The following is a 27,729-nucleotide window of genomic DNA, read 5'->3' as shown; positions in this document are numbered from 1 at the left end:
TTACCAGTCTCCTGGGGTGCAGGGCACTCAGGAGCTGGTGTTCTCACTTCCCCTACGACAGCATGACGCCCTCTATCAAAGTGGAAAAGATTCATCCGAAGATGGATGGCACACTACTGAAATCCGCGGTGGGGCCCACCTGTCCTGCTCCTGTGAGCTCCTCAGTCAAGCCTGGCCTTAACTGCCCCTCAATACCAAAGCCAACCTTGCCTTCACCTGGACACATTCTGAATGGCAAAGGGCTTCCTGCACCGCCTATTCTGGAAAAGAAGTCAGAGGATTACTCCAATAACAGGAAGTTTTTAAATAAGAGATTATCAGGTAACTTCATATTTTTTCTCTCAGTATTTCTTTTTGTATTAACTGGGCACTTCTGGGGGAGCAAATCAACTATTACTAGAAGTCCTCCTTTTAAAACTAGCAAACTTCAGCTTTCATATGAAGTTCCCTAAGTTGTGTCCTTGACCTCCTCCTCCTTGGTTTTAAAGTGCATGTGTGTGTGTAGGTGACATAAAAGTAACTTTGTAGTGGCGTGTTCTTGAATGGAGTAGTGAGGAATGCTGCCTCACATAGTCAATCTCCTTCGTCTGGTGACTAGCGTGCCCACCCTCAGTGATGTCGTGACTTTTTTGTCAGTGCTCAAACATTTTATTTCTTACATTTATTGAAAATGTGGTAGATTTGCTTCAAGTTATAATTTGCCTGAAATAAGAGTATCTCAGATTTCTATTTTCAGAATAAATGAAGGAGTGTTTGAACCCATTGTAATGTCTGTGTGCTTTTGACAGAAAGAGAGTTTGATCCTGACATCCACTGTGGGGTCATCGATCTCGACACCAAGAAGCCCTGCACCCGGTCTTTGACATGCAAGGTAGGGAAGGGGCCCTGGGGAGAGCCCAGTGCTCCGGGAAGCGAGAGGACCGGGGCTGCACAGCGCTGCTCCCCAGGTCTCTCTCACCCACAGGGCCTCTGTTTTGATGACTTTCCTGGATTTTTAAGGGAGGTGTTGACTCTGTTTTGATGGAGAACACCTCAAACTCAGAAAACTTGGGACCTGTTGTTATAAACTGATGTTCTAAACTGCCCCCAGTGAACACTTGTTTCCAGGAGGACAGTGATTTTTCCTAATTAGTCTGTTATCTTCAATGCCTTTAATTTGAGAGGCTCCCCTTCACTGTGTTTTAAAGTGTACTGATGTAGGATACATCCAGAAATTTCCTTTGCATATATGGGTAGATTCTTAAAATGTTTGTATGATTCTTAAAATGTTTGTGTAATCTCTGGATCTTAATTTTACAGCTATTTAAAAAATCTGTGACTTTGAGATAGTGTTATTTTTTTAGTTTTAAAAAACCTAGGTCACACATAATCCTACATCTGTACACACACACACATACACACACGTATGTATGTCTGTGTGTGTATACATATATATCAGTTTGTCCAGTTGCTCATTTGTGTCCAACTCTTTGTGACCCCATGGACTGCAGCACACCAGGCTTCCCTGTCCATCACCATATCCCTCCTGGAGCTTGCTCAAACTCATGTCCATTGAGTCAGTGGTGCCATCCAACCATCTCATCCTCTGTTATCCCTTTCTCCTCTTGCCTTCAGTTTTTGCCAGCATCAGAGTCTTTTCCATTGAGTTAGTTCTTTGCATCAGGTGGTCAAAGTATTGGGGTTTCAGCTTCAGCATCAGTCCTTCCAATGAATATTCAGGACTGATTTCCTTTAGGATGGACTGGTTGGATCTCCTTGCAGTCCAAGGGACTCTCAAGAGTCTTCTCCAACACCACCCTTCAAAAGCATCAATCACACACACTATGAAAATGTAAAGATTCCCGCTTTCTTCCCTGAGTTTTCCTTAGAAAACTCAGCCAGTGTGCTCATGAGAAGGTGGTGTATTTACTATAAAATTAGTATGGATGTGGGGGTGGCTTCAGTAGACCCTCTATATAAATGAGCATATATGGGTAGGATTGGGGGCAGGAGGAGAAGGGGACGACAGAGGATGAGATGGTTGGATGGCATTACTGACTCGATGGACATGGGTTTGGGTAGACTCCGGGAGTTGGTGATGGACAGAGAGGCCTGGTGTGCTGCAATTCATGGGGTCGCAAGGAGTCGGACACGACTGAGCGACTGAGCTGAACTGAACTAATATGCTTATGTCCCCAGCTACCCTGCAGACGGGTTCAAAAAGTATTCAGAATCATTGCCTTGAAGTAATTTTAAAGCCATTGTTTGGAGAAGGTTAAAAATTATAAAAGTTAGTGGTGTTCACTACAAATTAAAAAGTGTTTAATGTATTATAGTAAATTTTACCAAGGATTATGTTTGAATAAAGACATTCAGGTTCCACTTCATCCACTAAATAGTGGAAAAATATTAAGATCTTCAGAAATGAGAAATGCTATTTTTAGATAGTTCTTATTAATATTTAATTTTAGTGTGTGGGTTTTGTCTTACAACAAGGTCCTGAATATTTTGAGGAAATTGGTTGGTCAAGAGCACCTTTAAATATCTAATTTTTAAAGAATTATGGGTCCTTTTCTCAGAGGAAAACATACTCACACATGCATGTTCTGAATTTTGCATTTTATCACAGAGGTCATTCCACTTCAAATTCACCTTTGAATCTCCCAGTTAAAAATTCCTCAGGACAAATTGCTTTGCTTTCTATAATATTAATTGAACCCTTTGAGTGGTGTGTTGTTGACGGTAGCCATTTGAGCTCTGTTACACTTGTGTCCCATTCAACGTGAGCGAGTGCCTCAGCCCTGCTCCACACTGTATCACACTTGCCAACCTCTCTTCGCTCTCTCCTTGCCTACCTGACTCTCAGCCACATAGATTTCTGTGTTATGATAACTATGGTTAGTGAAGGATGCTTACTTTACCCAGGATGCTCTTCTTTAATTATCTATGAGGCATGCTGATGAACCAAAAGCTTTATCAACTCCATTTCTGCAAGGAATTTGACCAGTATTCTTCCTGAACCTTCAGTGGCTTTATGTGGATCCTGCCTTTTTCTCCCATCTTTCCAAGTTGTGCTTGCCCTTCATGTGTTCTGTTAAGGGGTCTTGACCATCTAGCAGGGTGCTAAGCCTATCTTTGCATTAGTATATATCTTCACCCAGGTGGGGCGTGAGTTCAGCATAGAACTGGCAGAAGATACAGCATGGCGACTGGCCTGTCCTTGCACAGACACCCATACTTTGCTTTTGTGGTCTGTCAGTGCTTCTGTGTTTCCCTTCCTCTCTTAAGCTGTGGGGCTAAACACACTTGAGTGCCCCAGTTCAGTGTCCCCCATGCTGCTGTCCAGGTCTCTGTTAGACTGAGGACATTGTCTGGTCTCTTGGCTGTCAGGGCATCTGCCGCTGTCCACTCCTGTCATTCTGTCGTCTGCCTGCCACCCTCACTATCCCCTCCTCACTTCCTAATCTGTCCAGTGTTCTGTTCTGTGTCCTTGCACTTCCATACAGGTAGACTTGGGCTCCTTTCCATGTAGAAACATATTCTGCACACACATGTGGGCACAGACCTCCCTCTGGGCCTCAGAGGATACAGGCTTGAACAAAATCAAGGCCTGGCTCCTACCCTTAATGGTAAAAGTTACCTCTGATGGATAATAAAAAAGAAAGGCCAGGGCAGTCACAGTCTTCACTAGGGGAACTGAGTCGGGGAGGCTCCTTCACCTTAGGACTACTAGGCTGAACTTCTTGGGGTTTGTCTGGGCAGAAAGGGGTGGAATAGACAGCGGAGACAGTCAGTGTGAAGGCTGTGGGAGGAGGGCAGAGCGAACAGCTCAGGGTCCAAAGGGCAGCCTGGAGGTGGGCAGGAGACGGAGGGAGCAGCACCTGGTGCCGCAGGAGTGGGGGGCAGGGAGCGCAGGTGTTAGGGCAGCGGGCCCCGGGCCGCCTTCCAGTGGGTCTTTATCTGTGGGCTTCAGACAGTTCCCACGAGCTCTGATGGGCAGCATCAGAACTGTTGTAATCAGACGGTTCTTCAGAGCCCAGTGGAAATGCTATTTACTCTTCAAACGAAGCTTGGGAAATATCCCTCATCCCTGCCTACTTTCTTCACTCAGTCTTGCCATACTGGGCACCCGGGGACACTCAGAGATGAGGATTGGCTTCTCCATCATCTATCTGGAGAGACGGGCAGGTGGACCAGTGACACTGTACATTCATTTGTTCTTTCAGCACGTATTGGAGGGCCATTATTTGTATCTGCTTTTTGTTTGAGGCATTGATGGTGTGCCAGGTGCTGTCCTGGGTGTTTGTACAGCACAGATCAAGACAGAGGTTCTTGGCTTCATTTGGGTTACTTTTGGATATACTACATATTAAAGAAAAACAAGTAAAAAAAATTTTTTTAAAGCCCTACTCATGTTTCTAACTATCTGTGCCAGGTTACATTTGAGCAGACATAGTTGCAGTGTGACTGATAAGGACTAGGTTATGTTACTGAATTGCAAAACAGCATAAGAAGTCTAACTCTCCTTAAATCCTTTACACTGTAGCAGACATGTAAGCCTGTAGAGCAGTGCATTTGTATAACGTGTGGATAATGAGCACACAAGAACTATCATTTGTAGTACTGCTGTGACATCAGTGAGGGAAGGACTTGAACTCACTCATATTGGGGAGGTGTTACTTGGGCTGCTGTGGTTAGTGGCACCTTGCTTTTTTTTTTTTTTTTTTTAAATACAGACAGAGGTCCTGACAGTAAGGAGTAGTCAGGTTTACTTGACATTTCTTCTTCTCAAGAGTAATACCAAATTTCTAAAGGATGTGACCAATTTTGATTCTGAGATTACACATTGTCTCCAATTCCAAAAATGCTGTCTGTCCCATTTTCTTGATTTCCATAGTGAGTGCATGTTCACGGGGTTTCACGCTGCTGTGCATCTTTTCCTGTTCACAGTCTGTCTTCTCTTGTATTCGCACTCTTTTATTTCCCAAATCTCCCTCTGCCGCATCAGCCCCTGTTTCTAGGATATCTTGAGCTGCTTCCTCTCTCCTTATGGCATTGTCACTGGAATAAAGAAGCAATTGTATTTAATTTTTACTCTCTGGCAGTTACTGAAAGAAGACTTTCTGATATGTGTTTTATGGGATTTATCATCCCATAAAAGGGAAGTGTTTCTTCCCTTTTAACACTGCAAACTCTTAAGTGGCCCAAAGAGAGACTTTCTAACGCAGTTGGTGACAGTCCTGATCAATGAATTGCTCCAGTGACACAGAACTTAAGGACCTGTCACCTGTTTCTATCGACTGTTTGCCCCTCAGTTACATACCAGGTGGCATGCTTGCTGTTTTTTTCTTTCTTCTGGTGGAAGTGACATCACCATATTCTTACACATTTGGAGCCTGGAATATCTGCTTCTAGCTTTAAAAAAAATAAAATTCATACTCTTTAAGATGTTTCCCTTATCAAATGCTGAGCAGCCTTTGATTGTGCTAACAGTCTAGATTGCTTTTTTTATTGACATTGGTGTTTTTTTGATATATGACAGAAAAAATTATTACTGACATTCCTCCATTTCTGTTTGTTTTGTTGTTGTTTCTGGTGTGTAGACACATTCCTTAACCCAGCGGAGGGCTGTCCAGGGTAGAAGAAAACGATTCGACGTGTTGTTAGCCGAGCACAAAAACAAAACCAGGGAAAAGGAATCGATTCGCCATCCGGACTCTCAGCAACCAGCGCAGCCTCTCAGGGACCCACATCCCACCCCTCCTAGAACGTCACAGGAGCCACATCAGAACTCTCACGGAGTGATTCCCTCCGAATCAAAGCCTTTCATAGCTAGTAAACCTAAACCTCACACCCCCAGTCTTCCAAGGTAAGCCGCGTCCTGCAGCTCTCCCCTCCTTCAGAGAACAGACATGCAGCCTGTACAGTCCTGTTGTGTTGTGCTGTTGAGGACAGGCTTCAGGCTCGTTGCGAGAAGAGGGCATGTTTTCTAATTGGGTTTTATTTTAAGAGGAAAAAAAAATTGTTCATCAGTGAGTTTCAACCAGGGCTCTTCGTGGCCAAACACAAGCAGCAGAGTAAAGCTAGAGTTACCTGCTCCACGTGGGTGTCTCCTGACCCCGCAGAGCAGGGCTGAAGCCTGGGTCCTGCCTGCAAGAGCGAGGGGGACACCTCACATGGCTTTGGCACCAATTTCCCATTCGTTTGTCTTGCTTCTTGCAAAATACAGCAGTAGGGATTCTTGGTAGGGATAGGCATTCAGCCTGAGTTTTTATAGCATCCGTTTACATGTATCTTCATTCATTCATCTGGGACTCTAGCCGGAGTGCACGTTAGGCTTTGGAGCTGTGCAGTGAGCAGCAGGTCAGAACGTGGCCACATCCCTCAGACACAGTGATGGTGGGCTGAGTATATGCCTGTGTGTGCTTGTATATTGAACCAAGTTCAAGTAAAGGACTTTGTATCCAGAGAGAAGGGAGAAAGGCACAGATAAGGAGGGTCTTGAGTCTGGACCGTCAGTAGTGAGGCGTTCTGCTTGGGAATGTGCCGACCCTCTGGCTGCTGTTGCTTAATTAACCTTTTCCCCTCACATGTCCGATTCTTGAAATGGTCACATGGGGGGGTGGAAGTGCCTCCCTGTGGAAACCTGAGTGTGTGCCTGAGCCTGCCCCCAGGTGAGCCCCTTGGTTCTGAACAGCACAGTGGAGGAGTGTTCCAAGTAGGTGCCCCAGAATGTGGCCAGGGCCAGGCCGCCCCGATCCTTAGCAATCCTTTCTTTGGCCACTTTTTCATTAAAGTGTTACCATCTAAAACAAAGTAGGCTTAACTCTAGAAACATCAGGCCTTTCTGTGCTGGCAAAGCACACTACTGTCCGTGAGTTACATAGTTCAGATTAGCCACAGCAACGCACCTTCTTTTGTCACCTCCTGTCCGTTATTTTAGAGCATCTTACCTGTAATTTCATTGATCGCCTTACTAACCCAGTTTCAAGTAAAATTTGAAGAGGAATCAAAGAAAGAATTCTCTTAAGTTCCACATACATCTCGCCTTTTTTGGGGAGAATAGGAGGAGGGCCAGGTGGGAAGGAGAATGGTTGTAAGTGACTTTGATTAGACCTGGCAAAGAGCTCTGTTTGACATCGTGTGGTTCAGGAGAGAGACCCCTTGGCTCCAGCGCCCTGGATCTGCGTCTGTGTCCCCAAGGGCTAGTGGTGGCACCCAGAGCTCCCCTGGTGGTTTTGGATACATGGTTGTATCTGAGTCGAGGCGGCTGATTCCCAGACATGTGGTGTGATCTGATCAGTGCTGCACTTTCTGCTCACCAAGGCCTCCAGGCTGCCCTGCTCAGCAAGGTGGGAGTGCCCCCATTGACCCTCCTCCAGTCCATGAGTCTCCACACCCTCCCCTGCCTGCCACTGAGCCAGCTTCTCGGTTATCCAGTGAGGAGGGAGAAGGCGATGACAAAGAAGAGTCTGTTGAAAAACTGGACTGTCATTATTCAGGTCATCATCCTCAGCCAGCATCTGTAAGTTCCACACCCGCCCCCATGCCAACCCTCCCTACGCAGCAGGGACAGGGCAGTGCAGGGGGGCGCGCCGGGGACCGCGGCATGCCCTCATCTGTGCGGGTCGCCCCGAGGTGGCATGCTCTCTGGCGGGCGCATCTGCTGCTGCTCCCAGGCTCTTCCATGACGCTCAGGGCTAGGCATTGTCACGTTCATGCTTCACAGCCCGTGGTCCTCACTCAGCGCTGTCTGTCTTGGCCGCTCCTTCCCGGGCTGCGCGCCCTCAGAGTCCACGAGCCCAAGCGTGTGCTTTCTCTCTTTGCAGTTTTGCACATTCGGGAGCCGGCAGATTGGAAGAGGCTATTACGTGTTTGACTCCAGGTGGAACCGGCTTCGCTGCGCCCTCAACCTCATGGTGGAGAAGCATCTGAATGCGCAGCTGTGGAAGTGAGTGCCCGTCCACCACCTCTGGGGCGAGTGGGGCCTCAGGCCTGTATCCTCTTCATTCCTTATGGGGCTGATTTAAGGAAGGTCATCTCTCTGATGAACACAAGGGCTTTGACCAGCCCTGGAGGAAGGGCCTTCATCATTCATCCATTCACTCCTGCAGCAAATGTGTCTCGTTCTTGATGCTGGGGTTTTAGGCCAAGGGGCTCCCAGATGGACGGAGCTCGGGTTCTATGTTGGGGAGTAATGTGAAAGCCAGTCAAGAGAAAACAGACATCATAGCTTGTCATAAGGGAGAATAACAGAAATGCTCATAATCTGTATCTCTTATTGAGATTACTGTAGGCCAGACACCATAGCAAATACAGTTTTCACAGCTCCAGGCCAGAGGGCTTCACAGAGAACCTGTGTGAAGGGGCCCTTGAGCTGGGATGAATGGTTGAGAAAGAGTAGTCGTGGGACAGGCAAGGAGAAATGGGTTCCATGCAAGGAGAACAGTACATATGAAGGTCTCGAGTCAGAAAAGAACGTGGCTTATTTGAGAACAAGCAAGGAATCTCTTGGAACAAGAGGAGATCCAAGAGGTTGGATGATACTGATGGAGAGCCCTGGGGAGAAGGGTTTCAGGTAAAGGAGCTGTTTGCTCTGGCTTTCAGTTGACAGTACGATGGTCATGTTGTGTGGCCTTACACATGCTCCTGTTTCCCCAATGTGATTTTAAGTTGAAGAGGAGTTCCGTGGCCCAAAAAGTTTATTAACCCAGTCTTTTTGAAAGGAAAGTTTTTGTTATTGCAGGACTTCTCAGAGCCTTTAATGAGTGCTGTCCATTGTAACTCTCAAAACGTAGGATGATATCATGTATAATGTGGACTGTCTGTCAGGCTCTTGTGACCTGGGAACCTCTTTTAGGGGAGCATCTGGGGAGACTAGTGTTGGGTAGAACCTACTTTGGGAAGCATTGAGCTTTGTTAAAGGGGGCTGTCCAGTAGTACATAGTCATCCCAAATCCTCCCTTCGGGCATCATTTGCCCTTAGTGCCTCCCTGAGTAGACTCTGCAAGTACATCTATTTGCCTCTCCGCTTGTGTTTCCTATTACAGTCAGAGGAAGTGGTCAGAGACCTTGGATAGTCCACGATCCAGAGGACCGTCTCTATGGTCATTAGTAGGGTTTGCATTTGTTCATAGTGAAGACCAGCCCCACGGCAGCGTTACTCTGCTTTATTTCATGTTTGTTCCTAGTTCTTACTAGATAAGAACTCTAATGAAGTAACAGTGGTCTGACCCAGAGACAGACTTGGGCGGTGGTTTGTTGGGATTTTTGGGGGGAGGGAGGTGGTAGCCTCAGATCAGACAACTTTAAGATGCATGAAATGTCAGTTTCTTACATGGTGGGACCTGGAGAGCTCACTGAGGTTACAGATCTGTGGGTTTAACGTGCTCATCAGGGTTTATTTAGGAGGGTCTTGGGGATTTCTATCCCCATTACATTGATGAGTGGTTTACGGCCAGGGTTTGGGTGAGAGACTTTCAGTTGGTTCTTGGTGGCTCCTGTGGAGAGATAGCTGCATTGTGACATCTGAAGAAGCAGGGTCCTCGGCTGACTGCTGTTTCGTCTCTCTGCTGTGTTGCAGTCTGCCTGCCTTATCTGAGGAGGAAACTTTCTTTCCGTTACCATGACCTTTGGTTTTAAAAAATCAGTTCAGCAGAGACAGACGGGCTGCTCAGTGATGAGCTGGCACACGGGCCTGGGGCGGGTAGGAGCTTGGAGAGAGGTGCCAGGCCAGATACTTGAGGAAATAAGTGTCCTCGACATGGGAGTGAGGGGGGCTGGCACAGGCAGCCCCTGGGATTTGCCAGGAGCAGTTCAGCACTTCTCAGCGGAGAACTCCTCTTGAGGTGGCATCTTTGAGGCACTCAAGGAACCTCTTGATGCGTTCCAGGTCCCATCCCCTCGCACAGCTGAAAGGCCTCCCTCTCACGAGGAGCCCCACCAGCACTGTCCTGAGCTCCTCATGCTTCAGTTACTGTGGTTAACTTGAGGGTATGTGGAGTGGGTGTGAGCCTGGCAGTAACTCAGTCATCCACAGCGTGTGGAGTCTCGACAGCAGTGAGGGTAGACTAGCTCTTGCTCTGACTCAGAAGGCTGTGTGTTCTGTCTACTGTCTGTATGCTTTGATCGGGGACCACTATGGCACTAAGGACTGGCTGGGATGGTTATCAGGTTTTCATGTGAGTTTTCTTTTTTTTTTTAATTTTGAAGATTGGCTAAAAAAGGAAAAATGGATACAAAGAGGCACATAGTAAAAAGTTTTACTTCCCCTGATCCGCATGCTCCTGTTTTCCACCCACTTCTCACAGATAGTTTTATTAGTTGCTTGTATGTCTTTGGGTTTATTCATGCAAACATAGGTCAGTATGACTGCCTATTCTTTTTTTTGTGTGTGTCTCTTCTTTATGCAAAAGGTAGGAAACGACTTGAAAGAGCTTTTTAAAGAGAAACTAGTAATGTCATCCAGAGAGTCCACATTCCTGCCCCTATGGAAGCCTTTCCTTTTGCCCGGGTTTGGTTCCAGCAGCCTGGCCTTGAGGCTCCGTCGTCCTAAGCCACCTGGTGGCCATGAGACGCCACTGCACGCAGGGAGCAGGGGCCGCTGCACTGAGTTTCAGTCAGGGCTTCTCGCAGGTGCCAGTGCCCTGGGGGTCTTGCTGAAATACACAGTCTGATGAAGGAGCTCTAGGGTGGGGCCCAGGGACTCAGCATTTCCGGTAAGCCTCTCCTGTAATGTCAGTGCTTATCCTTCGTGAGTAACATGGGGACAGAAGCCTAGCTTCTCAATCAACCTCAGCATCTGGAGAGAGCTAGAAGTTACTAGTGCCTGGACCTCGCCCCTGTGATCCTGGTGTGGCCTGAATGCCACGGATGATTGTGACGTGCAGCCACATTGGGAAGCATAGACTTAGAGTAGGAGCCACACTCTTGCTGGAGGAGGGTTTTAAGGCTGGTGTGAACACTTGCAGTTATTTAATTCCTTTCATGAATAGCTGTAGTTCTTCTCAAAAAGCATCAAGAGAGGTTTGGCAGCGATCTAGGCCAACTCTCTCACTTGAAGGTTGAGGAGCACTGCTGGCAGTTGGATCGGCCAGAGCTGCCCCGTGAAGTTTGGGGCAGGGCAGTCTTGGCAGTTGACTTCCAGTCAGGCCATTTGCTGTTTTGCTATCTAAGTGTTAATTATGCTATAGGGTTTTTTGATATTTTGGTGCTGTCAGATTTTAAAAGTCATAGCTAAAATAAAAGTGGGAAGGGTGCCTTGTTTGACTGTTTGAATAGATACCCAGATAGTATTATCAGAATCCACTGTCAGAACACTGACCAGAAATCCCCTGAGATCTGGGGGCTTCCCAGCTCTTCAGGTAGCATCTGGGACCTAGAGGTTGTTGCTAACTAGCTGTGTCATTCCTTTTTCCCCATTTGTTCTGAGTTCTCTTAGTGTTTGAGTGCCTTTGTGTTCTAGGCACTGTGCTGGATGGACAGTAGTAAATCAGCTGTGAATTGCTGTATCTGCAGAGACACTGGACAGTGATCCTTAGTCACACTTTTTAAAACTACCAGAGCCTTCCCAAGTCTAGAAATGGGACAGAGTGGGAACTAAGCAAGTTAGGAAGGTCGTATTTCCTAAGAAAGTGATGATGGGCCAAAACTAAAGGATGAGCAGAAGTGGGGGTGACAGTGTCTTAGGCAGAACATACATGAGGTCTAGCGTCATGACCTGGTTTAGGAACTGAAGGAAGACCAGTAGCCAGAATCAGGACACTCGGGGTGCTGGATGGAAGGGTATGGTGTGAACCTGTGGCCCCAGCCCATGGCCTTACAGGGCAGTGTTCTCAGAGCACAGGAAAGCATGAAGAATTTGAAGGGACACTCCCTGTGGCTCAGCATCTTGGAGCGATCCCTCTGACCAAGGGGTGTATTCACTGCCAGGGGCGAAGGAGGTCTCCTTCTGAAAGTTTCCACGAAGGGCCATGGTGGACGTGGCTCACGCCCTCTTCTGTTTTGCAGGAAGATCCCGCCCGTTCCCAGTACCACATCGCCCGTGTCCACACGTGTTCCTCACCGGACAAACTCTGTGCCGACGTCACACTGTGGAGTTAGCTACCTGGCAGCAGCCACCGTGTCACCTTCCCCCGTCCCGCTCTCGTCTACCTGTGTCTCCCCCAGCAGTAAGTCGGTCCCAGCTCACGGAACCACACTGAACGCGCAGCCCGCCGCCTCCGGGGCCGTGGACCCTGTGAGCAGTATGCAGTCCAGACAAGTGTCCTCCTCCTCCTCCTCCCCCTCCACGCCCTCCGGCCTGTCCTCCGTGCCCTCCTCCCCCATGGCCCGGAAACCTCAGAAGCTGAAATCCAGCAAGTCTTTGCGGCCCAAGGATTCTTCTGGTAACAGCATGAACTGTCACAACGCCAGTAGCAGTGCCGGCGGCGGCTCAGGAAAGAAACGCAAAAACAGCTCCCCGCTGTTAGTTCCCTCGTCCTCCTCCTCGTCATCCTCGTCCTCTTCTTCTCATTCCATGGAATCTTTTAGGAAAAACTGTGTGGCTCACTCTGGACCTCCCCACCCTGCAGCAGTAGCCTCTGCCCCGGGCCTCAGCCTCAACTGCGTGGCCAGCCGAGCGAACTCTGTGGGGGGCCGGCACGAGCAGCCGGGGTACCGGGGCACCCCCAGTGGGAGCCCCTGCGAGTCCATCAAGAGGATGAGCGTGATGGTCAACAGCGGCGATTCCACACTCTCCCTCGGCCCCTTCGTGCACCAGGCCGGCTGCGAGCTACCCGTCAACTCCCACGGCGCCTACCCGCACTCGCACACTCCTCTGGACAAACTCCTAGGAAAGAAAAGAAAGTGCTCACCTGGCTCGAGCGGCGTCAACAGCAGCGGCGGCAGCAGCAAGCCCACCAAGGTGGCCAAACTGCCGGCCGTGAACAACGTCCACGCAAAACACGCGGGCCCCAGCCCGGGGGCACCGGGGCTGACGAACAGTTCCCTCCTCCATCAGGTAGGACAGGGCCTGGGGGCCCCGTGGGGAGGCCCGTGGCCTCTCCCTTGAGATGGTTGATCAACTCAGAGATCTGTGCGGTCGGTTTGGTGGGTTTGCCTAAAAGCAAGTGTCCGGCTTCATGGTGTCTTTTAAGAAAAGGCCAAGCTGAAGGCCAGATGAAGGTCACACAGGCGCCTCTCTGCCGGACTCTCTGATGACTCGGAAGATGCTCCTGGCTAAGGAGGCCACACCAAGTGCATTTCAGCATGGGGCGGTGGACACCGTCCTGCGTGACGGTGGGGCCCTCCCTGTCCTGGAGCGCGGTCCTCTCATACGTTTTTCTGAAGAAACTTGGGCGAAAATCAAGCTGATGTAGAAACGGATGATTTAAATTTGAAAAAGGCTGTTAATACTTTTCCCATCAAAGAATTTCAGGTTTTCTTGTTAATTCCCTCCCTCTGTGTTCTCCTCCCTGTTTTCCAAGGAGGCAGGGAAACAGAATTTAACTATGGCAGAGCAGAAGACTAATATCTTGTTGAAGTTAACAGATTGAAAAGAAACCTGAATGTGACCCATTTCTAGAAAAGGGCTTGTCGGGCGTCGGGTTCATTACTGCCCGTGGTTTCTCTGGCTGGGTCTTGTCTCTTCCGCACTCCTTCTCCGGCTGCGGTTTGCTCCTGTGGCCAGTTCCTCCACCTTCCTCTTTCTTCTATCCAGCCCCTCTCTCATCTTGTCATTTCATTCAGCAGGGTACTTTCTGTCTTTGCTTACAAGCAGGAATGTCAGCAGTGTCCCCCTCAGAGCTCTGCTTTAAAATGGGAGGCTCTTTTTCTTTTGTTTTGTTTTGTTTTCCCTTCCTCGTCTTCAAAACTGAACATAAATGTCAGACTAGAACTTGTCCAGAAAATACCAAGAAGTTTCTTCATGAGACAGAAGTTTCCCTTCAGTATATGTGTGAATGAAAACTCAGCGCCAAAGGTGTGGGAAAAATAATGACGCATGAATTTCAGTAGCAAATGCTTTAGTTCTTCTCTTTGAGCCACAAATACATATGGGCTATTTGTGTGTCATTTGGGCCTTTGAACAAGATTCCTGGACAAGTGAAAACTTATTTGTAGTTTAATGGTTAAGCATAAAAATGCACTGCAAACACTGTAAGAATCCATCCCTTAGTAACACCCTTCTGAGCGTAGTTTCCCGATTCATGTGAATTCTGGGAGGGAAGTCCCACTGCACGCACCCCTGTCACGGAGCAGGCTGTCTTCACGCAGAAGCCGCTGCAGACCTGACCGCCCCCAGTGTCGGGGCAAGGTGGAGACTGGGCGGGCGTAGCCGAGGGTGACTATCTGTGGAGAACTGGGGAGTGGGCGCCTCATCTGCACAGAGCAGCGACTCCCAGAAACTTGTTCTAATTTCAAAGAGAAACTGTGCATCTGAACCTTCATGAGAAATTTCACCATTTTCCAAAGCTCTGTAGTTTTTTTCATTTTGTCTTGATCTGGTGACGTCCACATGTGTGTCAGCTAAGTTTGGCTCAGGAGCTACCAGTTTGCCACCTCTCATTTCCACCATCTGAGGAGGACTACATCCCCCTTGGACAAACAGCCTATGTTTGGGTTCTTTTCCTTAAAAGCAGTTTCATGTCATGTTTGTATTTGAGAAAGGTTTTCTCTGTGCAGTGGAATACTGTCTGTTATGCTACACAAATGCGGGGGGTGTGGGTCATGGCTGTAGATCGCAGGATGGATGAACTGCCCAAAAAAGTATTGCATATTTTTACATCCCTGATCATTTAGCTGCAAGAGGGAACCAGTAGCTTTCTTCAGACTTTCAAAGGGACCCATGCCTCCAAAATGCTGTACAGAAGTCTGCTCTTAGACCAATAGGGGCCTGAGCTCGCTCTTCTCCATGGATCAGATTTTAGAGCAGAGATAACTGGGCTGGTTTGAGTCCCTGCAACAACAGAATCAGGGGGAACTGCTGGGGAGCCTGGGAGGTATTGCTGAGTGCCCACCCAGCCCCTGAGTCAACTTGTAGGCTCTGCCACTAAGGATTTGTGGGCTCTGCCACCAAGGACCTAAAAATAGCTCACTGCAGGCCAGCGAAGGCCAGAGTTCCCTCTCCCTGCCTCCCCTTTGCCTTGGGTGTGAGCTTTCACACCTGTGTGCTGGCCCATTTGACCTTATTCACGTCTCAGTTGACAACCTGGAAAAGCCTCAAGGAAGCGGCATCCGTAAATAGAACCAAAAGGCAAACATGTGAGCCTTTTCTCTAAGCTGGAAACCCAGGCTGCATCTCTTCTGGACTGTTTTCTGAGAGCCAGTCTCCTAGAAGGATTGTGTCCAAGGTCGTTGGAGACTGTTGAAAGCTAAAACCAAGTTCTCTAGCTGCCTGCTCCTGGCACGGCCTGGGCAGTGGAGACATGAGTGGTGCGTGGCCTTCGGAATACCTTGTTTAGAATCAGGTCAGGGCTGGGGACAGCCGCTTACTTACCTTTCGATGTCTCCCCAGCCCCCTCTTTTTTGAAAGCCAAAGGCCTGTCCCTGACAGCTGGAAATAGCACGGGGAGGAATAATGTGGACACTTTTGATGACAAGTTACACCTCCACTCAGCACTCTGGATTCCACGACACCTTTGAGTCTGTTTTCCCAGCCTCCTGTGGGCCTCGAGGGTAGAAATCTGCTGGGCTGTTGTTTTAACGAGGATGCCCCTGAAGCTTTGTCTGTAGCAGTGAGTACTCACTCGTTAAAGGACACTGGATCAAGTCCAGCCACCAGGTTGCTTTTATCAGTGTTAGAGTGGTCTGGACAGCTTGCTGCCATCTGTGAGAAATTTCTGTCTCGTTGTTGAACCTGCAGTATATTACCCAGCCGCTCTTGGAGGAGGTTGGCTGGTGCAAGTGTCTTGGCTAGAGCGTGACTGTAGTCTTTTCTCCCTCCCTCCCTCCCTCTCCCTGCCTAGGTCTTCCTTCACCCTGGCATCTGTGGGTCCCAGGTCCCTCTCCAGCAGTCAGATACCATAACTGGAGACACCTCTGGGCACAAGCAGAGCTGCACCCCAAGCAGCCCCCTGGAGAAGGGAGTCTGTGGCTAGGTGTTCATATCAGGGGCCCGGAACGGAGTGTGGACGTTAGCGTGAGGCGCCATGATAAAAGAGCCTCCTGTGTTTTCACCCACCTTTTGTAAGCAATTTGGGATCAGAAGCCGTCAGAAGTTTTTCATGTACGAACTGGTTTAAAAACCACTGATGGCCAGAGAGCAAGGATACACCAGTTTAGGGGCTTACTTTCCATGGTACAAAAGCAATTCTGTGTGAATTAAAAAAAAAAAATGCAGACAATTTTGATAACGGAAAGCCAAATTTTGGTGAGGGGGGGCAGGTAAAAATCACTGTGGGGGGAAATTTTCCACAGTTTCCAAAGAGATTGATTTTTTTTTTTAACCTTTGTTTTCATGTTAAACAATACGATTAGGCCAGTTGTCCCGCCCAGGCGCCTGTTTTTAAAAATTACCTTTGTGACATGAACTAACTGGGATGCAGCATAATCTGTCACGCACCAAGTCACTGGAATACTTAAGTGTTTCCAAGGCACTCTGTGTTACCCTTAACCTCTTTGGATACTGTCCTGGGACTAAGTGTAAATTTCTGCTTGGAGCACTCCCAATGTTGTGTGTATCTGCACACCACATTCTGCCACTGCACACGTTTCTGTGGATGCCATTGAGGTGGGCAGCAGGCACCCAGGGAGGGGTGCAGGTGACGGTACCACTGCCCATGCGGAGGTGGTAGGGTGCTCGTTGACATACCTCTTTTCTTGGGATGAATGCCTGTGATCTTCCTGAGGGTTTCAGAGACCACCCACCCACCCACCGCCCACCCAGAATGTTTTTTCTAGTACTTAACCCCCAGAGAAAGAGTTTGATAGGTTAAGGCATCTCTGCCTGAGAAGGTGCCATTGAATTTGAGGGGATGAGCTGGAGCTTTTCAATAGTTGATTCCACCGGCAGCTCCTGAAAGGAGAACCAGGCAATTTCACTTAGAGGAACACAGGAAGTTGCCAACCACAGGGTAAATTTCCCAAGGCTCCGATCATGGCCGCAGGCAGAGCCGGGACAGAGCCCATCAGTGCATCTGTTTTCCTTACAATTCTTGGGTTACAAACTTCAGATTCAGGGAATTTTCAGTCAACAACATGTAGAATGAATAAATACTTGGTTACCAGCCTAATAATGTGAATTGCTACAGAATTATTATGTAAGATAACAAAGTTTATGGAGATACTTTAGCTATAACTTGATGTAAAATATTGATTCTTTTTTTTTAAAGGAAGGGGAGAACAGTATTTTGTTCAGTTATTATGCAATCAATTAGTAATGTTTTTAAAATGATACTGTAAGAGAGCTTGTAAGAATAGTGCACAGATGGGCCCATTTGGTGTAGTTAGGAGAGGTCGGTCTGGTTTTTCATCCCAGGAGAGGGAGAGAAGGAGGTAAGAGGAAATCAGAACATACCTAGCTGTTTCCTCAGTGACAAGTGCAATGGGGGATGGGTAGAATTTATTTTCAGAGCCAAGGGGACTTGATGGTTATAAATAAAGTTGCTTTTAGTGATGGAATTGTAGACAGATCATGTTGTTCCAGAAGATGTGAATAGGACCCATGATAGAAAGTTGACTCAGAATAATGTAGATATTTAGATAAGCGAGTCTTGATCCTTTGATTTCTTAGATTGAGGTTTTAATTTCATTGTCGTCTCCCGATAGTACACAGAGCATCGGGATTAGGAAATTAGCCATTTTGGACTCTGCCTGCCACAAACAGACCTATTCTAAACAGTGCTATTAAATTTTAGACTGTTGTTCAAATATTTTTATTTTCTCCTACAACTGCTTTTTATTATAATGAACAAGTAAGACCATATAAAACACGGGAGTACAAGTATTTTTTTGAACTAAATTAACTTGCAGAAACCAAATTTGCAGTGGTTGGGTTGTTTCTAGACAAACTTTGGTATCAATTTAAAACCAAGATAATTTTTATATTCTTTCCGATAGAATTTCATGACAACTCCTGCAGTTTTCTTAACCTACAAAAAAAGAAAAAGTGCTGCAATGATGAACAAAGAATTATACAAAAACCTACTTTTGTATCTTTATTTTGGAATTTCTTGTTCTATTATAAATATGGAAGTATCCCTATTTGAGAAGACATATTTTGTTAAAAATGAATTGTACATATTTAAATATGTATTTTTGCACAGGTCTTTTTTTCTGATATCCTGTTTTGGTACAATTGAGATCATCTAGTATTTATTTATTAATTAATAAAAGTAAATACCTTTTTATAATTTGAAGTGGTTCACTGCCAAGCCAATAGTTCTAGGACCTGCCTCCTTTACCATGTAAGGGACGCCTCTGTTCTGTGAAAGTCTTTTGTCCCTTTCAGTGTCTCGGGAGTGGATTCATGCAGATGAAGTGGGCATTGCTTCTCCCTAGTTGCTTGATTTCCCTGTAGACGACATGTAACAAGTGACACACTGCTTTTCTTTTGTTATGTGTGAGAGTGAGTGTGTGTGTGCGCCCCGAGCACACGGGTGTTAGTATGTGACGTGATTAAAACTAATGGGAAAAACACAAAACTGAAAGTGCCTGAACCTAGTTTTAAGCTTAGACAGATTCTTTAAAAAGACTTGAATGTTCAGTTGAATTTTTTTGGAGTTTGCTTTTTCCACCTAAATATTGTTACTTAAATTTTAGGGGAGGAGTTGAAAACCACCAAATGCTGGTAATTTTATAAGATATTTTAAAATCAAGACCTTTTGGTTCACAGGAATTCAACTGGCAATGAATTGCCCAGTGGCACCAAGGGTTACAAATCTTCTGTCAGCCAGCAACTTACACAGCGTGTCCGTTTTGTTATTCACTCATGAAATGCAGAGTTTAAAATAGAATATTTAAAATATTTTGTATTCCAAAAATATAATACAGAGTACCTCTGAGAACATTGAAAAAAATGTATAATTTGAAAAAATGTAACTTATAAAGGCAGCTGTCTTCCTGCAAGAGTTCTGTTGCCAAGGAATTTCTTAATGTCTCTCATTCTGTCCTGCGGTGGGGGGAAAAGTTGGGCTTTGGAAAAATGATTGTTCAAAGTTTCATTATGTTTAGCAGAAAAATAATCATTTTTACATTTTGTGTAAAACCTTTTACATTTTCAGATCACTTAAATGAGCACTACATACTGTCAGTGTGAGTGTAGGGCCTTGAAAGCATTTTGCCGGTTTCTTTTTTTTTTTTTTCCCTTTGAGCTTGGTTATAAAAGCAATCTCCTGTTTAAAATGTGTGAATAGTTTGATCATTTGTACACATAATCAAGAGCATCTCAGCTGGACTTTTTGTTGGCTGCTGTATAGAACATGAACAAATGTCAAGGGATAGAAGATTACTTTGGATATTTAAAAGAGAAGAAATATATAGTCTATTTGTTTTGTAACAAGTTCTGTAAATAAAATAATTTATACTATTTATAAGAAAAGTTGTGCTTTGCTTTATGAGAAATTAGTTTGTGGAACAAACATGTTAACGGGCAATAAAACTAGGATTTCTCAATAAATAAGGTTGGCTGCATGAAATATTTTACATGTTTCTGCCTCATTGTGATCCTGAACCTCTTCCGATCTAGTCTGACACTTCTTCATTTTTAACATCAGACACCCTTGTAAAGTCCCTTCCTTCAGCTTCCCTTCCATGCAAGCTACAAACTTTAAGAGCTTAAGATGTTTCCCTTCTTGGGCAAATTAATAACTGGGTAAACAGTGAACACAACTGTATTCTTGCCCTGTAGGTTTGTCAGCAGAAGGAAATCGATAGGTTGAGAAATGCATTCATTCTATTTGTATTATTTGATGGCATGTGGTCAGTTTTGATTACAGGTAAGTCTGTGTATGTGTGTGTGTGTGTATTTAATTTTTATTTTATATTAGAGTATAGTTGATTAACAATGTTGTGTTTGTTTCAGGTGTACAGCAAAGTGATTCAGTTATATGTATACAGGTATCCTTTTTCAAATTCTTTTCCCATTTAGGTTATTACGGAATATTGAGGAGAGAGGTAAGTTTGTATCCCAAGTGGGTCTGGTTTCTTTCTTTCTTTCTTTTTTTTTTTTTAACCTACTTTCCTCTCTGGCAATACAAGTGTATTAGTATTAGGCACAGCATAATCTTTCATTTCTAGAAATTTGCCCATTTTTACCATTTGCAAACCATTCTTACAAATTCCAAATATTACTTAAAAGACTAAGGGAAGCAATGGATTTGTGGACTGGAATAAAGGTGAGTAATTACAGGAAGGAGTCAGGCTGGCTTCAGTCCCCACTGCCCTGCTCCCTGGACTTCCGTTCCATCCTTAGATCAGCTGACTACTCAAACTCATTCTTAATAAATTCCCTATAGATAACTCCTTTCACTTTGGATGTCCCCCTTAAACGTCCCAGGAGAAGGTTCAGTCACTCATCCCCTCATGCTTTTTTCACTTCTGTTCTCTTGCAGGTAACCTGCCGGGGACAGCAGAAGACTATCCCAGTTCACCGAGCGGAAGATTGGCAGTTTTGGATCTTGACCTGAGGGAATCGACGGGCAGAAAGGCAGGTGAGGTCATTCTAGGCAGAGGGAGCAAAGGGGGCCAGCACAGGTGTGAAGACACATAGACTGGAGGATGGCTCTGGGTGAAGCTGGCTGAAAGGGCAGGGGGCCGACAGGGTTGGAGAAGATGGCACCAGATTCCTCAGGACCTTGCATGTCAGGGGGCCTTCATCCTTAGGAGCATGCAATTTAACCAGATGTCACTGTCAGAGCCCAGAGATTTTCACAGCCCAATCCTAGCACATTGTAGCTGCCAAAGGTAAAAGCCATTCACATCTGTACTGGCAACTGTGGAAAATCAAAGAAGCACTTAAACCTCTTTCCCTTTTTCTCATATTTTCACTCTTGCCTAATCTCTATCTTTAGCCTTTACTCTCCACCCCTCAAGTCCTCTTCATAAAACTCGGCCCTAAATCAGACTTCAGGTCCTCCGCCTTCTGACTCCACTGTCTGCTTTCTCGGTTCTCTTTCTCGTAAGAAACTCTTGCTCCTATTGCGAGTGGGACTTATTAAATGAGTCTAATGTGTATATTTTAATCTCTGCCACACAGGACCCTCCCAGGTCAGAAGGGGCAGGTGAGGACCTTGGGACAAAAATAATTGATAAAGCTGTTGTAGTGATCCAGGTAACAGCTATTAAGTTTCTCAACTAAGACAGTGACCATGTGGATAAAGTGGAAACTTATTCCAGAGATCTTTTAAAGGTAACACTAACAGATTTTGAGGTCTCATATGGGGAAGAGGGAAGCTGAGGTAATTTAGAGATTTCTGGCTTGGCCAGGTTGGTTGAGCGTTAAATGAAATACATGCTGTGCTGATAGAGAAGAAAAACACTGCAATGAATCTGAGTTGCCTGTGTAATACCCAGTGGCTATATATGTACAGTCTGGAGGTTAAGAGACAGATTTGAGCATAAAATAGAATTGGAGGGTTGCCTTTCACTAAGAGTGGATGAGTTCACCTAGGAGAAATAGGTAGCAATCTGACTTGTTATTAGTTAGTTAAAATAATGCTCATCAAGTTGGAGGCCTGATGCCCCAGATGTGGTGGTGAGCACTTCGCATCCCTTCTCTCTCTCAAAACCCCTAACAAAGTACGTATTTCAGTGCTGCTGTGCCTACTGAGGAGCAGCTTCTTAAAAGCCAAGTGTCTCTGTCCCACAGTGCCAGCCTTGGAATTCAGGTCTGTCAGATCAGCAGTTCTTAATCTTTTTTTTTTCTTTCTATGGATTCTCAGGATCACATGAAAGAAACCATAGCTTCTCTCTGACAGAGGCACGAGCACCCCACCTTCTATGTTCTTTTTCCAAGATTTCACAAACTTGAAGCCCATGCTCCATGGCCAGAGAGAGAAGACAGCCCAAAATGAAACCCTGGAAAAGAGAGTGTTTTGGTGAAGACAAACAGAGGCAGTACCAGAGACATTAGGGAAGGCAGAGAAGGATGCAGTTGAGTTGGTTTAATTAGAAGTTTAGACAGTTATCTTATTTATCAACCCTATCCACCCACTTAGGTGGTGTTTTTTTTTTTTTTTTTTTTAGTTCTGCTGCTTTCTCCAGGATAACTGGAATCAGTATTGAGATGAAAAGTTAGACCCTGGCCTGGGCAGGGAGACTGCTGAAGAATTAAAAACATGAGTGTGCCTAAGTGACGGCCTCATCTGGGTATTCAAGGAAGAACGGGGAGCTGCCATGTAAGTCCATGCAGGCCCCCTAAAGATGTTGTATTTGCACTTTCCCTCTTGTTATGTCTTATGATCCTCCTTCCAGATAACTTGTCTACGATCAGACCAGTTAAGTGATTCATTCAGAGTTACAGAGCACAGTCCATGTTCAGTTTTATATGGCCAGTAATGAAGAAGGGCTCTCTGTGTCCAAGACAGATCCAGAATTAGCACAGTGACACACGACTAGGTCAGGAAACAAAGGAGTAGGACAGTAGGGTCCAAGCGGCAGTCCAGGTTTCATTTTCAAAAGCAGGGCTGTTCAGAGGTGTTTGTGATTCCTGCGTCCTGAGTGAGACCCTGAGGGTGGATAGAAGTGGCGTGGAGGAAAATAGCACTGGAGTGACGGCTCGGGAGGTGAGCTGGCACTGTACAGGTTGTCTTTCCCAGAGGCGTTAGAGTTGAGAGGGAGTCAGAGCCAGCTGCTCAGGTTTGGAATGAACGGGACTTGGTGGCTTAGAGTTCTCAGGGTGCTGAGCACAGTGACTGCTGGGTAGTGAGCAGCTTCACAGAGAAGGCATTTTGAAAGAGGGGGGAAGCTTAACGGCCAGCAGAGAAGCAAGGCGGTAGGGAACCGTGGACATCATCGTGGCCCCAAGTTCCTGAGGTATAGATGAAAGAAGAGCCTTGAAGCCAGAGGATTTCAAGAAAAGTCGAGTCCTCAAAAACCTAGTATAGAGTTTTACCAGTACCCACCTGACCTGCCTCCTGAGAAACCTGTATGCAGGTCAGGAAGCAACAGTTAGAACTGGACATGGAACAACAGACTGGTTCCAAATAGGAGAAGGAGTACGTCAAGGCTGTATATTGTCACCCTGCTTATTTAACTTATATGCAGAGTACATCATGAGAAACGCTGGGCTGGATGAAGCACAAGCTGGAATCAAGATTTCCAGGAGAAATATCAATAACCTCAGATATGCAGATGACACCACCCTTATGGCAGAAAGTGAAGAAGAACTAAAGAGCCTCTTGATGAAAGTGAAAGAGGAGAGTGAAAAAGTTGGCTTAAAGCTCAACATTCAGAAAACTAAGATCATGTCATCTGGTCCCATCACTTCATGGCAAATAGATGGGGAAACAGTGGCTGACTTTATTTTTTTGTGCTTCAAAATCACTGCAGATGGTGACTGCAGCCATGAAATTAAAAGATGCTTACTCCTTGGAAGGGAAGTTATGACCAACCTAGACAGCACATTAAAAAGCAGAGACATTACTTTGTCAACAAAGGTCCGTCTAGTCAACGCTGTGGTTTTTCCAATGGTCATGTATGGATGTGAGATTTGTACTATAAAGAAAGCTAAGCACCAAAGAATTAATGCTTTTGAACTGTGGTGTTGGAGAAGACTCTTGAGAATCCCTTGGACTGCAAGGAGATCCAACCAGTCCATCCTAAAGGAGATCAGTCCTGGGTATTCATTGGAAAGACTGATGTTGAAGCTGAAACTCCAATACTTTGGCCACCTGATGGAAAGAGCTGACTCATTTGAACGAGCTGACTCATCAGCATCCCCTGATGCTGGGAAAGATTGAGGGCAGGAGGAGAAGGGGACGACAGAAGATGAGATGGTTGGATGGCATCACCGACTCAATGGACATGGGTTTGGGTGGACTCTGGGAGTTGGTGATGGACAGGGAGGCCTGACGTGCTGTGGTTCATGGTGTCACAAAGAGTTGGACACGACTGAGCCACTGAACTGAACTGAACTGAGAGTCCTCAAAAACCTAGTATAGAGTTTTACCAGTACTAATAATCCACTGATGGCAGAGACTCTTGGGAAAAGCAGATCTCTGGTAACTTCCTAAAGAGAGGGTTGGTACAGTTGTCAGGGCGCCACCTATTGGTAGTGTTGACTAAGTGATCACTTCCACAAGGCAGTGTCGGGATTTGATAGGTAATTGCTGGAATGAAGGCTGACTCATTCACTAGCTAGTCGTACCTTTTGTTTCTTACACCCAGTCTACACAGGGAGGAGGATGCCATTACAAGAGATCTCTGAGTGACAGGACGTCACCCTCCCTCCTGACCAGGTACTTCAAGGTTATAATGGCCTGGATTAAACTGACATGCATTCTGTATATTTTTTTATCACTCTTCTTCAAAGCATTTTTAATTGAAGGATAATTGCTTTACAATGTTCTGTTGATTTCTGCCATATATCAACATGAATCAGCCAAAGGTATACATATGTCCCTTCCCTCTTGGACCTCCCTCCCACCCCATCCCACCCCTCTAGGTTGTCACAGACCACAAGCTTGAGTTCCCCGCATTATACAGCAAATTCCCACCGGCTCTCTCTTTTACATATGCTAACGTATATGTTTCAGTACTGCTCTCTCGATCCGTCCCCCCCTCTTCTTCCCGCACTGTGTCCACAAGTCTGTTCTCTATGTCTGCATCTCCATTGCTGCCCAAATAGGTTCATCAGTACTATCTTTCTAGATTTCACATATATGCATTAATATATGCTATTTGTTTTTCTCTTTCTGACTCACTACTGTATGTCATAGGCTCTACATTCATCCACGTCACTAGAACTGACCCAAATGCATTCCCTTTTATGACTGAGTAATATCCCATTGTATGTATGTGCCACCCCTTCTTTATCCATTGGGACATCTAGGTTGCTTCCATGTCCTGGCTATTGTAAATAGTGCTGTAATGAACATTGGGGTCTTCTCAGAGTATATGCCCAGTAGTGAGATTTCTTGGTCATATGGTAGTTTTATTCCTAGTTTTTAAAGGTCTCTCCATATTGTTCCCCATAGTGGCTGTATCAGTTTATGTTCCCACCAACAGCGTGTCACACATTCCTCATATCGTTTGTAGGTCTTCAAAAACGGAAGAATAGTGTACGCCTGTGACTCTCTGCCTTCAAAACCAAAACCAGTGATTATTGGAGCATTTCATGTTTTCACACAGGAATGTAACTTCATTTCCCCATAGCTGCTTTGAAGGTAAGAGGTTTGTTATTAACAACTGTGAGTTTTTGGAGCATTACGAACATGCAGGATTATAACAGCCCCCTGTCTTTTTATCCTGAAATCAAGGACCAATGTCAAGTGTCAACTCTTAATCATCATCAAAAACATCATCCCCACCTTTTTTTTGTTCAATAGTTTTATCTATAAATTGCACCTTTTTTTCCTTTTTTAAATTGAAGTATAGTACATTTACAGTGTTGTGCCAATCTCTCTGTGTAGCAGAGTGACTCAGTTTTACACATATACATTCTTTTTTAAGTAATCTTTTCTGTTTTGGTTTATCCTAGCAGACTGAATATAGTTCCCTGTGCTATACAATAGGATCTTGGAGTTTATTCATTCTGAATGTAATACTTTGCGTCTCCTAACCACAAGTCCTCACTACATCATCTCCCATCTCTCAACCTTGGCAACCGGAAACCTAATCTCTATGTCTGTGAGTCTGTTTCTGTTCTATAGATAGGGTCACTTGTGCCATATTATAGATTGCTCATGTGAATAATATAGTCTTTTACTTGTCTTTCTCATTCGGATTACTTCGCATAGTATGATCATCTCCAATAGCATTCATGTAGCTGCAAATGGGATTATTATATTCCTTTATAGGGCTTAGTCATACTCCATTGTATATATATACCACCATCTGAAGATGGACACTTTGGTTGGTTCTAGGTCTTGGCTAGTGTAAATACTGCTGCAGTGAATATTGTGGTGCATGTGGCTTTTCGAATTATGTTTTCTCTCCGCCGAGAGGCCCAGGAGTGAGATGACTGGATTATGTTGTAGCTCCATTTTTAGTTCTTTAAGGAAGCTCTATACTGTTACCCATCATAAGTAAGTAGAAGTGGAAGTCGGTCAGTCGTGTCTGACTCTGCGACCCATGGACTATGGGATCCTCCAGGCCAGAATACTGGAGTGGGTAGCCTTTCCCTTTTCCAGGAGATCTTCCCTGGGTTGGGAAGATCTTCCCTGGGTTGGGAAGATCTTCCCAACCCAGGGATCACACCCAAGTCTCCTGCATTGCAGACAGATTGTTTACCAGCTGAGCCATGAGGGAAGCCCGTTATCCATCATGGCTGTTACCAATCAACATTCTTTGAAATGGCAAAAGAGGGTTATCTTTTCTCCAGGCCATCTCTCACATTTCATATTGGTGGTCTTTTTGACGATGGCTAATCTGAGTGGTGGGAGGTGAAACTTTGTTACAGTTTTAATTTGCAGTTCTCCAAAGATAACTGACTTGGAGCCTCTTTTCCTATGCCTTCCAAATAAAAGGAAAGGAAAAAAAACAATCTGCAATAAATTGAACTCTTAAAGGTTCACCATCTTGTGCGCTGGTTTTCAGTTATCTACCCAAGGACATGCTTGAGGAAGGATGTCCGTCACACCCCATGTGCCCAGTTACTTCAGTAACGGCCAACTCTCTGTGACCCTGTGCACCGTAGCCCTGCAGACAAACAGACTAGAGTGGTTCGCCTGCTCTCCTGCAGGGGATCATCCTGACCCAGGAATGGAGCCCCCATCCCACGCATCTCGGGAATTGCAGGCGAATTCTTTACCCACTGAGCCACCAGGAAAACCCTTACACCCCAAAGGCCTTGCAGTCTGAAGTGCTACTAAACACTCGTGTTTAAGTTGTTCTTATGGGAAGGATAGACGAGGCAGCATAACTTTCTCAGGCCGCTTTCGGATTTCTTGGCCCCAGAACCCTAAAGAAAAGTCGTGTTCCTGGGTTGTAGATGAGTGTGGAACGTGCCAGGGCTCAGGCCTCCTTACATCTTCCTCCTTATCAGCCTCAGACAAAGCCCAAGCCTGCGCAGAAGGCAGTGCTGGGGAGGCCCTGGTAGTCAGGTGGGGAGATGCCGAGGTAGGAGGCTGAGGTGGGAACCCACCTCGGGGAGACTGGACACCACGTGCCTATGCAGAGCTCTCTCAGCTTAGAGGGTCCACTGTTTTTTGAACATACCATGCATACTGTGGTTGAGCTGTGGAACAGTCTGCCTGGATCTGGAGGGTGGGGTCCAATCCCCCACGGACCAGGCACTCCAGGTCCCAGGAGGGCTTCTTTTTGGTACATTGTCCCCAGCTCCCTCAGCTGCAGCTCAGTCTGGCCTTGGGTCCCAAGTCTGCTCAGGCTTCTGTGGTATGAAAGCAGCCCAGGTTCCCCAGGCCTGAGTGGAATACCATTCAATTTGATTTGTTTTGAAAGTTAATTTTTCTTGCATGGTGGATACAGTTCATTTCCAGTGTCGTGTTTGTTTTAGGTGTACAGCCACCTGATTCACTTATATCTATATGTTGTGTTCGTGGGATTCTTCTTACCTGTATGTAATTACAGGCTGTTTAGTAGAATTCCCTATGCTAAAGGCTAGGTCCCTGTGGATTATTTATTGTATGTATGTGACTCTCCATATGATAATCC

At 45.9% G+C, this 27,729-nt stretch overlaps 1 protein-coding gene across 2 annotated transcripts in view; it reads left to right on the top strand.

The window, feature by feature from the left end:
* The window catches only part of ATXN7 (ataxin 7), a 139,499-nt gene that overhangs the window by 94,842 nt on the left and 16,928 nt on the right, over positions 1-27,729 (top strand). The window contains exons 6-18 of one of the 2 annotated variants that reach the window (XM_081524522.1): positions 62-321; positions 789-871; positions 5,583-5,848; positions 7,306-7,504; positions 7,809-7,930; positions 11,989-12,979; positions 19,805-19,892; positions 19,979-20,013; positions 20,508-20,606; positions 21,152-21,304; positions 22,141-22,292; positions 24,283-24,353; positions 25,153-25,280. In XM_081524522.1, the coding sequence (XP_081380648.1) occupies positions 62-321; positions 789-871; positions 5,583-5,848; positions 7,306-7,504; positions 7,809-7,930; positions 11,989-12,979; positions 19,805-19,892; positions 19,979-20,013; positions 20,508-20,582 (2,119 nt within the window). In that variant the 3' untranslated portion in view covers positions 20,583-20,606; positions 21,152-21,304; positions 22,141-22,292; positions 24,283-24,353; positions 25,153-25,280. Of the gene's footprint in view, positions 1-61; positions 322-788; positions 872-5,582; positions 5,849-7,305; positions 7,505-7,808; positions 7,931-11,988; positions 18,065-19,804; positions 19,893-19,978; positions 20,014-20,507; positions 20,607-21,151; positions 21,305-22,140; positions 22,293-24,282; positions 24,354-25,152; positions 25,281-27,729 lie in introns of those variants that run through there. The other variant, XM_081524523.1, reaches the window with a different exon arrangement.

This window comes from Giraffa tippelskirchi, chromosome 9 (assembly GCF_054371585.1).
Source record: "Giraffa tippelskirchi isolate mGirTip1 chromosome 9, T2T-mGirTip1v1.2.pri, whole genome shotgun sequence".
In the NCBI taxonomy this organism is placed as follows: domain Eukaryota; kingdom Metazoa; phylum Chordata; class Mammalia; order Artiodactyla; family Giraffidae; genus Giraffa; species Giraffa tippelskirchi.
The sequence above is the reverse complement of the archived record's forward strand: the minus strand, read 5'-3'. Positions and strand labels throughout refer to the sequence as shown.